The 15,201-nt window shown below is 35.1% G+C and overlaps 1 protein-coding gene across 4 annotated transcripts in view; it reads left to right on the plus strand.

Annotated features, from left to right (window-relative positions):
* LOC142982962 (multiple PDZ domain protein-like) overlaps positions 1 to 15,201 on the plus strand; it is a 185,403-nt gene that overhangs the window by 38,218 nt on the left and 131,984 nt on the right. For all 4 annotated transcript variants that reach the window (XM_076129706.1, XM_076129708.1, XM_076129709.1 and 1 more), the window contains exons 4-7: positions 1,312 to 1,473; positions 7,214 to 7,384; positions 7,814 to 7,920; positions 9,051 to 9,175. In XM_076129706.1, the coding sequence (XP_075985821.1) occupies positions 1,312 to 1,473; positions 7,214 to 7,384; positions 7,814 to 7,920; positions 9,051 to 9,175 (565 nt within the window). The remainder of the gene's footprint in view (positions 1 to 1,311; positions 1,474 to 7,213; positions 7,385 to 7,813; positions 7,921 to 9,050; positions 9,176 to 15,201) is intronic.

Consider the following 15,201-nt stretch of genomic DNA (forward strand, 5'->3'; position numbering starts at 1 on the left):
AAATTGCTCTTGTGTCGCAGGGACTTTTACAAACATATAAACAACGGACACGAAGCACAACCAGACCCAAAACAACAATTTGTGTATGGCACAAATAATTGTCCCGTCTGGGAATTGAACCCACTACCTCCCGACTCAATGGTAGCGGTGAGGCGTGACGACTGGTTTTATTTAAGTTTATCACCAAATAAGCTTATTTTAAGAAAAAATACAAGAATATTCACACTATTTGCAAGCTTAATAATAACAATACAAAAATCAGGCTACAAAAGAGACAATTACGGCATTTAACACAAGAATGCACATCGACAATGCCATATTACTGTGTTGTATCAACTAATTGGCTACTACGGCGTCTCGGTGTATTGTGCGAGAGAAAACATTCCCGCTGTATTATGCGATTGAACTGACGAGATTAATTAGTTTCCTGTGGCTGGTGTTAATGCGGGGGATTGTATTTGTTGCAGCAAATTGTTGACACACTTCTCATTTGAAGAAAAATTTAAGCTAATAATCTTGTAGTACCTTTTTCGTAAGATGTGTGATAGCAGTGATAGCCGAGTGGTTTTGGCACCTTCATATTCGAGCCCGTGGTAATACACCAATGACTTTTCCAAGTTATGTGTGTTGCTGAAAAAAATATCACTTGTTACAACGGTGAAGGAAAACATCGTGATAAAACCTTGCATGCCTAAAATTTGTTTAGTTCATTTATAAAGGGCGTGCAGTCTCAATCCCCAACCTGCACTTGGCCAGCGTGGTGGACTAAAGGCCTAGCCCCTTCCTCATTACGGGTGCAGATCCTAGCCCAGTAGTGGGACATTAACAGCTAGTATTGTCTACATTGGATGTAGACAATACTAGCTGTTTACGCCGATCTTACCGCGCGGTCGAAAGTCCCGCGCGGCTCCGCGCGATCATATGAACTTAGCCTAATAGGGTGAAAAAAAATGTGAATCTATCTTGTCAGTCTTTGCATCTGTCTACTTATGAAGCTGCTGATTACAATGTATGGAGTTCTATCGTAGTTTATTCATATCCTCCTGCCGCCCAACAGCAATTTTAATCAACCATCTCAAAGAATATTGTTCTCGTGGAAGAACAAAATTTAAAATATAGATAAAGCTTTAGACCCAGTGTCCTTAGATGAGTACATTTAGTACTCATCTAAGGACACTGGGTCTTCAACGGTTGTAGACACTATTTATAATTGGGCTTTAATCGCTTTCATATTATGTTTTTACGTACGAACAATGGGCTGCAGGAGGCTATTGCAATAATACAGTCTTCTAACCTTCCCTTTTCTTCCAGGATGGTCGTCTCCGCAGCGGCGACATGCTGCTGCGCATCGGCGCGGTGTCGGTGGTGGGGATGTGCGCGCGGCAGGCGGCGGCCGTGCTGCGACAGTGCGGCGCCTGCGTCCGGCTGCTCGTCGCTAGACCCGCGTCTAGTGCGCCTGATGCCTCCTTACAGGTACGTGGAATAAATATAGGTATCAATATTTGGGGACATTTCACACACGGTTGCCTGATTCCAAACTAACCAGAGCTTGTAAACAGATAACTGATAAACAAACTTATTTACTTATAAATACATACTTACATAAATAAATCAACAACTAGGCTCAGAATAACCTATAAGATTACGCGTTTCTGAAAAATCCTGTAAGCGCGAAAATTTAATTTAAATATTAAAATGTTGATTATTTTTTAATTTATGCTATCTAAGGAAACAATACAAGTTGGTGATGTTCGATATGACTGGCTATACAATCGTTTTAAACGTCAGAAGGAATAGCAAATAGATAAAAAATTGACGTAAATTTTAATATTCCGTATGCAATTTACACACACATTAGCAAGTACATCTGTAAACACACAAAAAAAATTCACGCTCATAAACAAAAATCTAGTTCAACCCCTCAGAATCTTTTCAAAAGCTTAACCAAGTTAAAGCCTACCGTTTCGCAGCGTTTCACTCACAGTGCAGTTTCTACAGGCGCCTATTATAAACGACACTTAGCACACGACCTCGTTGCTAAATTGGAGCAGTACTTTCTTAGCCCTTTGTGCTGTCCAATTAGCGTTATTTGCGTGATATCACGGACGCTTTTTAGGGTTGAAACTGGGGTTTTTTGTGGGGAATCTTATGTGTGGGTGGAATTTAGTGTCTATTGGCTGTAATACCAATTTCCAAATTACAAAATGATATCTTATTTACATGATTTTTCTCACCAGTTATAAATTGGTGATATTGGTTTAATCATAGGAATTATTTAATTTGAGCTTTATTGATTCAAGGAATAAAATGCATTTTCCTACATTTTAGTCCTTCTTTGACGGGTTGGAATGTTGTCTTATGGTAGTCTTACATAATCAGACTTAGATAGAAGGAAAAGCTTTTTGTTTTAACTTGTTGTTTAAGTATTTGCATTTAATATTTGGACTGCTCTCCAAATTACTGAATTGAGATATTTTTTTACGGTAACCAATCTATATCTAGACCTCAATCACATAGCTTACTCACATCAATATTTACGCTTTATCCCAGTAGCACACTCGAATTTAGCCACAATACAAACGTAACTCAAACTCCACTACAATCAAAATGGTCATATCGATCGGAATAATGCAATTCTGTTTTGATAGAGCGCTCGGTCCGGCTCGGTCGGTGAGGGATCGAGTGCGAGCGAAACGGAACGTAACTGACTGATTGATCACGAACTAGCCTGTGTGATGCTCACTTGAGATTGACTTTTATTGTTTAAGGGTCAAGGTGTTATTTATTTGTGTACTAGTGATCCGCCCGGCTTTGCTTGGTTTTAAAAGCTACTCTTAAACAAAAACTTTAAAATAACATTTAATCTTTCCTTATGAATGGTTCTAGTCATTGGTGAAAACCGCATAAAATTCTGTTAAGTAGATTTTGAGTTTATCGCGAATAGTTAAACAGACGCGGCGAATATACTTTATTATATAATGCTATGGTACTTGAGGGTGTGGATATTTGAAAGAACTGAACTAAACTTGCCCCCAGAAAACGAATCCACCAAACTGACCAATGGCTGATTAGGATTATAAAAATTTAATGTAAATTTTAATTCAAATAGTAAAAACTAGTAGAGTAGTAGTAATACAATTAGTTTATGTTAAGTCATAAAAGTTTGTTTCTTAGTTGTAATTTCTTAGTCACTTATTAATTACCATATTTGTATGTCATCGCACAAAAAAGCCAAAAAATACATGTAGGTACAAGTCAACACAAAAAGCTAACAACAAGATAAATTCACTCGTTCACACACGAAATCAAATAAAACACGATCTTTTGAAGGAAATTGAGTATATACATACATGTAAATAGATTGGTTATCTAATATATCAATACAGTACAGAGAGACATCTTAACATTACATCAAAAGGTATCTTCAAATATAACAGAATGCTCCTTTCTGTTAGGTATATTGGAAATTCGTGAGAGATACTTTTTCCCTGTTTTTGGGGAAATTGTCTTTGTAGATATTTGGGGAGTTTCAGACTAGCTGATTGGGGTGGTATTGCTCGTGTGTGAACCCTATTTCTACCCTTTAGGAGTTGATATTTCTAAATGTAGCTTTCGTTAAACCTTGGGTCTAAGTTTATAACTATCTTGAGAAATCACTATCCACATCAAATTTGATTTTGCCGTTTAGACGCGTAAGCAGGCAGACATATATTATTAATACCTATATTATAGATGTTTTTTTGGATTTATAGTCTATGCTATTTCTATGTCACATCAAATTAAGTTCAGTAGTTTAGCCTTTTTTAGCAGACAGATAGTATAATGTTTTTTTTTATGTTTCCATCGTTAGGGACTTTTTTTGTTGTAATTTATTCAGTTCTAAATAATTCGAATGTAGGGTACGAAACTTTTAGTTGGTATTGACTTGATTTTGGAAATCTATTTTGTTTTTATTATATATTATTATATAATGTATGTTCCAATGTTTTTATTTTTACTATTTTCATTTTCGAATTCGTCAATATTTACGTTTTAAAATTTGAACAGTTTGCCAGTTTATTTTATTTCATATTTCGAATTCAGATAACCGTTTATTTTCGCTGCAAATATTTAGTATTTTGAATTCCTAGAGGTTTATTTTACGTTTGAAATGCTTTAAAAACATTTTCTGTGAACAAAATTGTTTAGATATTTGGAAAATGTTCAAAGTAATATAAACCGCTGTGAAATTGTAGAAATAGTTTGGTTTCGCTCGTGAACGGTGGATGTTTGAAACGAAAACGTTTTATTTATAAATTGTTACTGCTCCATTAAAAATATTATTTATTTGTTCATTCGTTTATAGAGTTTTATTAAATACAGACCGCAGTTTGAACTGTTTTAACACTTGTTTTGATGTCGTGACTTTGCCTGCATCGAAAGATTTTCCATGACATATATTTCCATTAAAACAAGTAAGCAAAATATTTATTTAAATTTTTAGACAAAAGTTACTGAATGGACGATCACACCTGTTTCCCATAAGAGTACCGAGTAGGATACCAAAGAACACCATTTGGTACAATCCTTAGAAACTGCCCTTGCCTCATTCAAATCCATACGTCATCTATTCTTAAAGGACCGCACGTTACGAGTACTACGCACCTGACCCTTTTGCAAGATTGTTGTTATATCTAGATTGTTTATAACCTTCATTATATCCCGCTGCTGGGCAATGGTCTCTCCTAAACGAGAGAGGATTTAGGCCTTGAGTCCACCACGCTGGCCAAGATTATAGATAATACTAAATATTATATACCGACCTAGATTCACACGTAAGATATTTAAACCCGGGAAATCCTCGCGGTTATGATAATAAAATCATCCAAAACACGTTTTATTATTCTCCAACTAATAATTTCTCCCATGATTCATGTTTACTTCAACGGCTCGTAAAATATAAATAATAAAGTCATACATTTGCTTTTTATCTTCCACAAATTGTTTGTTTGAAAATGTATGAGATATTTGTATGAAATATTCTAAAACATATCAATCATGGCTTGTCAAACCGTTTATGTTAGATTGTTTTTGTATGGGATTTTTGGTGGAAATGTTTTTTTGAAATAGTTTCGCTTTGGAAAATAAAGATTTTGAAAATAGATTTTGTTCTGGAATAAACTATACGTAGATTTGAGTCTAATAACGTTTGTACGCATTTTGTCTGATTTTGGAGTTACATCCTGAGTTGGACAAAGTTAATTTTGCAGTGGCAACTTATCTGTTTATAATAAATACTTGGGTTACCTTTTCCGTAGCTGTGTAACCCCAGGTTTCTGAGGTAAATTTAGCGGTAGTTTATCTATTCAATAGCGTTTCTTTATATGAGTTTAAACGCTATTGAATAGATAAACTACCGAAACTGGGGGGTTGTGTTCCATTACTGTACTCAACATCTTTCTTGAAGGCATGCAAATTCTTCAACCCACACTTGGCCAGCCTTACTTAAGTCCTGACCACTCCTTTGTTCAGAAATAGACCTTTACTCAGCAGTGGGGCAGTCATGGGTTATAAATATCATGGAGTCCACAGGTTACAGATTGCACAAAAAGAAACGCGCGCTATGTTACTAAACATAATTGTAAAACTATATAACTTTCTGTCGAAAATCACCTTATTTTTAGTCAGGAAAACGTACAGTAAAATCCGTTTCGCCTTGCTCAATAATTTGTTAATTTAAATAAAGTTAAACTTCAAACGGCTATCAAAAGTATAAATTAATTGAGCGTATCCTAAATGAATATCAGTAAGCTTCAAGCTGTCTGCATCAGGTATCTTTGACGGAAACTCCATCTAAACATGTTGCTTAAATCAGTTTTGGGAACAGGTTAAAGGGAATTACACATTGGAACATTTTACGGCATTTTTAACATTCTGAATTTATTGTAAATGAATAAGTGGGTATTTGAGAGATGCTCTTTTTTCTGGTGAATATTAACAGTAACTTATATTTAATGGATAAGGGCGTTATTAAATGGTAAAAATGCGGCATAATCTCGTTAATTATGGCGTTATAATAGTTGACACAAACTTAAATTATATTTGTGTCGAAATCGTAACTGTCATGGATGTGAGTGAAGCAAGGAAAGTTGATATAGATTGTAGGTAAGTTTTATTTGGTCTCTGCTTACCCCTATAAGAAAATGGGGTGATTTAATTCTGTTGTAATTCTGTTTTCGTAAAGTGTATTTCTTGTTGAAGATCCATAATAAATAAATAATAGTTGACCAGCTAACAGTTTTAAAATATTCTAATGCGTAGCATTACCGTAACCTTTGAATCGTATCGTATTGGCTTTAAATTTATTATACCGTCATACTCATTTCTAAATGAACAAAAATGATTTACAGTCACTCTATCACGAAAGAATAAGCCAAGAGCTAAAACCATTTTCGCAGTCTTAAGAATAAAGGAAGCGCTAACATACAGTCCCCTTAGTAATTGACGAGTCAAGGACCATTACCAACACGCCGTCTCATCACCGTTGCGACGCCACTTCCGGTGGCCGCCGGATGTGACGTAATTACGCCAGACAGATTTCATAGGCTTCGGCAAGTTCCGGCCGCTTTTGATGAGAAGCCTCCAAGTTTATAAAATGAGTTTCAGTTTCGGTTTCAGTTTCATTCGAGAGTTTTTTACGTGAATTATGTACTTTTGAAAGTGTTTAGGTAAATTACTTTATAAGTTTTGCTCGCGTTTTTTCCCTGTGAAAAATTTTGGAATATTTAAAATTAAAGGTAACATTACACCTTTTATACCTGAAGGCGTAGGCAGAGGTGTATGGAATATACATTCGTTTCGTTATTTGATTTGCAATTTTAGTCCCAGGCGTTTCCAAACTCCGGGGTAAAAGTATAAAGAAATATTCATAAATAAAAAAGAAAAAGTCCTTTGTACTTTACCGAGCCCGGAGTCGGACCTCATCGCGCCACAGAGTCAGTCAAAATAATTTGTTTTTTTTATTCCCAATACCGCGACCACGCATAGTTTCTCCATGCCTTACTCTGGCTAGCCAAATTAGTGTGGTGTGTATGTCTCATAAACACCACACTAATTTTTAAAACATTATCAGTTTTACAGACCAAAAATACACGTCTCAAAACGCAGTCACTAGCCCATCTTCAAATTGACTAGTCTCCAAATATCCTTGCTAAATCTAAGTTTTCTTCCACAGCCGCTAGGTGCATCACCAGCTCCGATAATCCCGTCCCGTCTCCTGGCAGACCCGATAGAGCTGGAGCGAAGACTGTCAGAGGCTGGCCACGATGGCTTCGGCGCGCTGTGCGAGGACACCTCCCCGCCCTCACCACCACCCACTATTATTGAGGAGAGGCTACATCATAGGGTGAGTAGACCCCGTCTTTTTAAAGAAGTCTTTCAAACTATCGGCTATTGGATAAGTTGGGACATAAAGATTCGTGGCATGATTTTTTACAGTCTGTTTGTGTGAGTGTAAAATTGTATTTTAAAATAATATTCCAAGGTTATGTCAATTTGCAAGGAACCTAACATGCTCTTTTTAGTCATTTCAGGTCTATTCAAAATTATATATCCACACTCTTGCCTGGCAGAGACTTCCACAAACGTATAAAAATCACTGGCATGCATCGCAACCAGATATAAAAAAAAAGTTTGACTTACAACAATCTCATATGTGTGTAATATAAGCTATTGGAAATCTTACGTACACTTAGTTAAATCTCACAATACATACTGTTCAATTTATTATGTGTAAAAATGAATAAATAAATAAATAAGTGTTCTCTGTGTACAGCCGGTGGCATCAATGGTAGCAGTAGTTCCTCGGGGAGCGCTGGCACCTTCACCTCGTCCGCCAGCGCTAGTGGTTCCACCGCCGCAGCCGCAACCTCAACCTGTCAGGTATACTATCAAAAATAATACTATTAATTTAAATGATTTCATCATTAGCGAAGAATTCAAAGCACTAGTAAGTAAACTTTTAGAAAAATGGTCTACTTTAGGATAGTTTAAAGTAGACTAACGTTTAAGTGTTGTGATCATAATTTGCTTATTTCTTTAAATAGTCGTGTGATCATCATTTACTAAGTAAACATTTTTTTTTCTTTGTACCTAAGCGATTTATAGCTAATAGTCGATCAGTAGGTAATGCATTTTGAAACACAGCACAGATACGTAAGCTTTTTAAAAGTTGCTGATCTTTGGATTTTAAATGCATGACGTATACAAGTATCTAAGCTCCAATCAAATTATCTCATATTACATTACTTTAAAATACACTCTTAAAACTCAACGTTTCAAACTTGAAGCAACTAATCAGTAATAAGTAATCGAGATTTCTTGCGAACTTCGCTAACTCTTATTAAAGTTTAGCAATCATAATCTTTAACTCAACAGTCATATTTCACTGGTTTTTAACCGTTAATTAACTTTGAGAGCGTTCGAGAATTTGCCGGAGAGATAAATGTTGTTCTGTCTTTTCTAATGAAATATTAAGACGAAGATGTAGATATTTGTACATAACCCTTTGTCAAAGAGATGCAAATTGGAAGGAAACTAAAGAGTACTGCTTTACTTTGTCTATTTTTTACTGAGTCTCTATAGTCGTATATTTCGAATACACTATATTGTATTTTTGTAGTTACTTACTACTTAGTACTACTTAGTACTTATCTCAGAAACCTGTGTTTTTTGTTACGACCAATGTAGTTACTAGAACTAATACAAAAAGACCAAAATTCGTACTCACCATTCTAAGGCATATTGTAGTCATATGTTTTAGAGGCGTCACATCTTATCTGCTTGGTCTGATCTTAAAAATCTTGAAATGAAAATAAAATCAATTGCCTGGTTTGAATATTCTGATCAACCGAAGCGGCCGTTGGGTATGTTTTCAGTATTCGCTGTAGAATATGACGGTCGCTATGATTAGAGTAATACAGAACTGAAGTGAGAGTAAAAATAATTTATTATACAGGTATCACGAACATGAAATTACTTATATTCTTCAATACTTGTCTTCCTACATTCAGGCTACCTCTGGATATGGCAGTGCGTGGTACAGGAGAGCCAGAAACACTGAGCTACGATGTTCAGCTGAACAAAGACTCCGCGCTGGGACTCGGCATCACGGTTGCTGGATATGTTTGTGAACAAGGTAAGATGATTAATATATTAAAGAAAATGGTAAACATACAAAGAAATTGTAAGAATTTGTAATAGATTAGAATTTATTTTTGAAAGTTACTGCATTTCTAACACGCTGAAAGTTTTGAATCTTACGATTTTATGTTATAGAAAACTTTGTAAAGAATTTTTAACGACATTTTGTATTGTCCGTATTTATACAAAAAGAAACCACACAGCAAATACGACTTTTGAGATATCAAAGGTTTCACAAAAACATGTCTATACTACCAGATGGTTCCGTTCTGCCCTATTTTTGAGGCGATTGTGTCGTTCTTTTTTGTATAAGGTTTTAGACCATATTTATATATTAGTATTCCGCTAATAAGTAAAAATTAAAAAAATATCGAATGGTTCCAATTAAAGTTTTTTGAGGTTTGTATTGTGCTTAATAATCGTTATTAATTTTGACAAAATTAAAATATATAAAAAGCTTAGTAATAAATTATGTCGTACAAATCCTCGACGAAATAAATTTTCTCATAACAGTGATTTTTGCATTCAATTGTAAGCGAAAGGAATAACAATATCTATCAAGAAGTAAATAAGTCATCAAACAAACAGCACTACAGATTAAAGAAACATCTTGAATCTCGCACAGAAAGTTTCATTAAAATTCACTTCGCTCCAGGAGATCCCAAAACGAGCATACATAAATAAGGGGCTGAAACGAGCCTTTTTATCGACGTCCGAGTACCATTCATTATTCAGACGATACTTCGCGATCTGAATTAATAGTCTGTTTGTAGATTATTTGGTGAATGTCTTGAGAACTTTTGTTGAGAAGAAGAAAATAGGAGAACGGAGTAATCATGTTTTTAGGGATTTAAAGCACTGTCGTGGTATTTGCTCAAATCTTTACATTATAGAAGAACAATCTAATATGTAAAATTCTCGCGTCACAGTTTTCGTTACCATACTCCTCCGAAACGGCTTGACCGATTCTCATGAAATTTTGTGAGCATATTGACTAGGTCTGAGAATCGGCCAACATCTATTTTTCATGCACCTAAGTGACACATTTTTTTTATATGGCAAAGCAACGTTTGCCGGGTCAGCTAGTTTTAGTATATTATGACACAAAAAAGTATTTAACGGAGATCCGCGAGATTCCGGAGAGAAAGGAATTCTGTTTATCGATTTTTATATTGTTCTCCAAAGTAACTGCGCTCGTATTGTGCTTAGAACTGGTTTAAAGAGTAGGACGTAATTTTCTATCCGAGTCCATATTAAACTTCCATGTGAGCAATTTTGGCTTCAGAAACTCATCATGAAAAGCCTTAAGAAAAGCAGAATATTGTACACTCTTACTGAAATAGGGAGAAAATAAAAGAGTTTCCGCAGAACTAAAGTATTTGAAAATGAATCTGGATAATTAAAACTACTTTAAGAAAATTAAAACCAAATACAAAGACCACCTGCTCCATTTCCAGAACCTACTTTATTAATACACCAGACGTTATTTGTTCTAAAAGCGTCCAAGCTGAATGTTTCACGAGTGTAGGGGGCGCCACTATATAAAGCCAGACAACCTCCTGAATACGTGATGTGGAGATATTTCCAACGACCCAGTTAAACTTGTAGCAGGGTAGTTCTAAGGGGATATTTTTGTGAATTGTCTGCCTATATTTGGTTACAATGGTTACTTTGGTTTATACTTTTGAGGGACGTTACGTTATTGGTCCTCATAAACAGGTACACTTACTGGTTAGACATTCCATAGGTCTCAACCAATTAATGGTATTTCTAATCCTCTTTCATCACCATTTTTTCAGCACCTACCATTTCAACGTCTTATTCTGAAAAATAAAAATCTTTTGCTAACTATTAGAAAATATGGATAGGTTTGACTGCCTCTCTGGTGTAATCAGCACCTAGTAAACGCGACTGCTAATCTCGAGGTCTTTGGTTCAAAATCGGGTCAGGCTATTGGTTTTTTTCTAGTTTCTGTTGGAATATCTTCACTTAGTTCAATGTTCTCTTATCTATTATATAAATCCTAATGATACTAGTTGCGAAGAGTGGCTCTATTCTGACGCCTAGTGCCGTCATCGTTGGATATGATATGATATGATAAATTCTACCGCAATTTCTCAAATTTCTCAAAGTTACGTTGAAATCGTCTCCACAATACAGCTTTTTTATATTTTGTTCTGATGAAACACTGACTAGCAAATGTATTACACCTCTGGCAACATTTTTTGAGAAAACATAAGTATGATGATGACACTGTGTTTGATAAAAAATGCCTTTTGCTACAAAAATGGTTGAGTTTTTTGTCATATTTTTTGTAAAGACACGTTGAGGAAAAGTTGAGGTAAAAATGAGATATTTTTTTAGAAGTCCTATGAAAATATGCTTTAGACATTTTTTCTTTAAAAACTTCAAGTAAATTATTAAGATATTCAGAATTTTCTTGGAATTTACTGATGTTATATTCCTAACCGGTCCTGTGTGACAAGATGTATGGATGCGTATGAAGCAAGGGAAATTTGTAAAGATCTTACCAAGTGGCAATCATTGGTTTTTGCCTAAGGGAAAAAGGCGTGATTTTATTACGTGTTCTGATGTTAATAACTATAAAAATTGAAGCGTAGTTAGCTTAAAAATTGAAATTGACTTTATCCACTAATTTATCTAGATAAATAAAAATGAATGAACGAAACGACTGCCTCTGTGGCGCAGTGGTCTAGGTAGCCACGCCGATACCGTTGCGTCGGGAGGTCGTGGGTTCGATTCCCACACGGAACAATTATTTGTGTGATCCACAAATAATTGTTTCGGGTCTGGTTGTGCTTTGTGTCCGTTGTTTGTATGTTTGTAAAAGTCCCCGCGACACAAGAGCAATTCTTAGTGCGGGAGTTGTCTTTTTAAAAGAAAAAAAAAGAAAAAAAAGAATCACCGAAATATATGTACGCGCATAACTTTTCAACAATTAGACTAACTTAAATAATTATTCTTTAAATATTTTTGTAACTGTCAGGACAATGTTTGTAGGGGATTGATGGATTCAAAATTCGAACAGGAATGGAATCAACGGGAAAGAGCTGTACTATACTTAGACGAAGTCTGCCTTGCTCGGGCCTGTCCGCTAGTGAAATATATATTCCAGAAAATATTAAAATATGACCTTATTTAAGCTCGGTCATTTAAACGCTGTCCAACTTACAACATTTTGGATGATAATGATTTGAATATTATCATTACAAATTGAACTTTTAAAACCAAACGTTAACTTATTATTTTGAGTCAGCAAAAAGCTCAAGCATTTCTCTTTACAAATCCGAAAACAAGCTTAAAAGCTCAATAAACATTGTTCATTAAAATTTCAAATTTGAGCATCAGTAGATACCGTCGGAGCAACGTACATCAATATTGAAACAGGTGCGCCTGAACTCAGCTCTCCTGCCGATAAACTGGCTAACATTATTCCAACATTTAACAATTTGCCAACTTTGCCAGTTTTTAATTAGACCCACCTGGAACTGGAACTTGGGACGTTTAGGTGCTTTCTTGTAGATTGCTGAGACTGGAAAAGGATTAGAGCGGGATATTTAATCAGCGTTTTTTTGGATATGACTCGCTAAGTGGGGACTGTACGAATATGCCAATGGGTTCGTAATGCTTTTGCTTTTGTGATATAAAATGACAAAGAGTGAATGATAAAAAGCACAAAATAAATATGTGGAGACCAAATATGTAGTAAATTTGTTGTCTATTTACTAAAGAATGGTGAAAAAGTCTGATCCGGTTTGGGCGTGAAAAATATCGTTATTCCGAATATGTTTTGAGATATTACTCTTATTTATGGTATAAATTCTATCAATTTTAACTAAAATATCTTTCGTTAAAACCCTACATAGAAAACAAGTTTCTAAAATACTTATAAAAAGAATTACTTTTCAAAAAAACTTACATATTTTATCAGGACTAAGTTTTGAAAGTTGCCGGCCATTTCAATGATATATGTAACACTTTTATGTATTACATGATAAAGTGCTGCTGCAATGTTATTTACTGCAGATTATGTTGAGTTATTGTTAGAAGAGCCCGTGGCTTAGATAACAACAGCCGCGCAGATAGATCTCTGAGATTAACCTACGCTTGCCGAGGTTGTTCTGTGGATGGGCGACTATTTCATTCATATCGAGTTCCTCTGTGTTTCGGAAAGCGCGTGAAATTGCGCGTCAGAAGCTTGAAAGTTTGACAACCAGTCTTACTGAAGAGTATCGTGTTATAACACATAACTGGGTTGTGGAGGTCAGATTGGTAGCCGCTCCATGTAAAATACTGGTATTCAGCTGTATTCTTTGAGACTGGAAGCTGACTCCAACATAGTTGGAAGAAAGGCTAGACTGATGAATGGCTAAAAGTGGGTGTATCTCATACACCTGTGCCTTCACCCTCGGGCATAACAAGCGTAATATAATTATATAAAATTTTGCCTTACACGAGAATCGACCCGAGATCAATCACTAACAGAAAAGTAATCATTATAAAAGGTATTGTTAACAAAAGCTCAAAGTGAAATCATATTCTTTGAATAGAGCTTTCTGATTGAAATTCTAATAAGATTGATTTTCCGCTCCGAGGGACCTCTAGCGGACAAAGGGAGAACTAAAGTATATAGTCTAAGACGGTTTAAATCTATATTATTGGTTGTTACTATGCCTACCGTCTGGTTTATCATGAAATAATTAGCCTATGTCCTTTCCTACGATATTATCTATCATCCTGGCGAAATTTATAAGAGTCGGTTCAGTTGTTTGCATATGAAAATAAGTACATTTTCACATTTAGTATAATGTTTTTGGTATGGACTGTTTTGCACAGTTTTACTTGCGTTAATAATGATTACTGGATAGATCTTAGCGTAATGTTAGAAGCGTATAACTTTTGAAAGAAAAGAGTCACTATGGTGATACACCATGCCACATTTACATGTACAAATTCTAGAACTTAGATATAAAAAGAACATTTAAAATTTGTCTGCCTTTACTAGAGAAAAGAGCATAAAATAGCTCGTTATAACAATGAAACTCCATTGGTGAATCGTACTCCAAATCGCAACAGTAATTTATGATACTAGCGCGCACAAACATAAAAACGATTTCAATTTTATATTACTCGTACATAATATTATTAAGTTTAAAAGTCACAGTAAAACAAATTAACTTTGCCGTACTTTAAAACTGTTTGAAAGTCGGGTAAAAATATCTCAAAAACATCTTGCTTCAAGCAAAATTATAATTTAAGAGAATTCGCTCTCGTTTGGCGACTTCGTTGACGAGTGTTCAAGCCGCCCGGGGGCTTTTCACTTAAGTTACTCTTTTCTTATTACGATTTAGGCACAGGAGACATGATGAAGTTACCTAAATAAAGTGTAACTGAATGATGGCGGAGTGGAATGGATTTGAATCCCAGTTGTGAAATATTTTGGTTATAATATTATGCAATTATTTTTGTTATGTGAGATTTCTTTTTGAGATAGTTAATTATACATTAACAATAGTTTTTGAGGTATAGCTAAAGATTGTCTTCTCTTTTCTTTCGCGTTGGGAGGCCTTAGGTTAGGTTCAATGTCCACTTGAATTGAATATTTGTGAGGACTCCAAATACTTTTTGGACCGACGAAAATGTCCTTGCGACACAAGATCAATTTATAGTGCAGAAATTCAAGCAAACACCATCAAATCAATTATTTATTAGTAACTAATTTATTCTTAAAAACCTCAAAAATACAACCTATATCCATAGACATAGGATATAGGTAGCTAATAGATAGCTAACAGCACTTTCTAGAATCTTCAACAAACTTGTTTCACTCCAAAAACGTTCATCTCCTTCAAAAATCATAATCATTTACGATAACCTCCAAAAGTTTCAAGTATAAGTAATATAAACATTTTGTACGCGAGTGTACACAAGTGGTAATAAACAGTACAGGCGGGTACAGTGGTAGTTACGTCGTATGAAACTTTTCTAATATGAAGCCTT

Source organism: Anticarsia gemmatalis, chromosome 23 (assembly GCF_050436995.1).
Source record: "Anticarsia gemmatalis isolate Benzon Research Colony breed Stoneville strain chromosome 23, ilAntGemm2 primary, whole genome shotgun sequence".
Lineage (NCBI taxonomy): Eukaryota > Metazoa > Arthropoda > Insecta > Lepidoptera > Erebidae > Anticarsia > Anticarsia gemmatalis.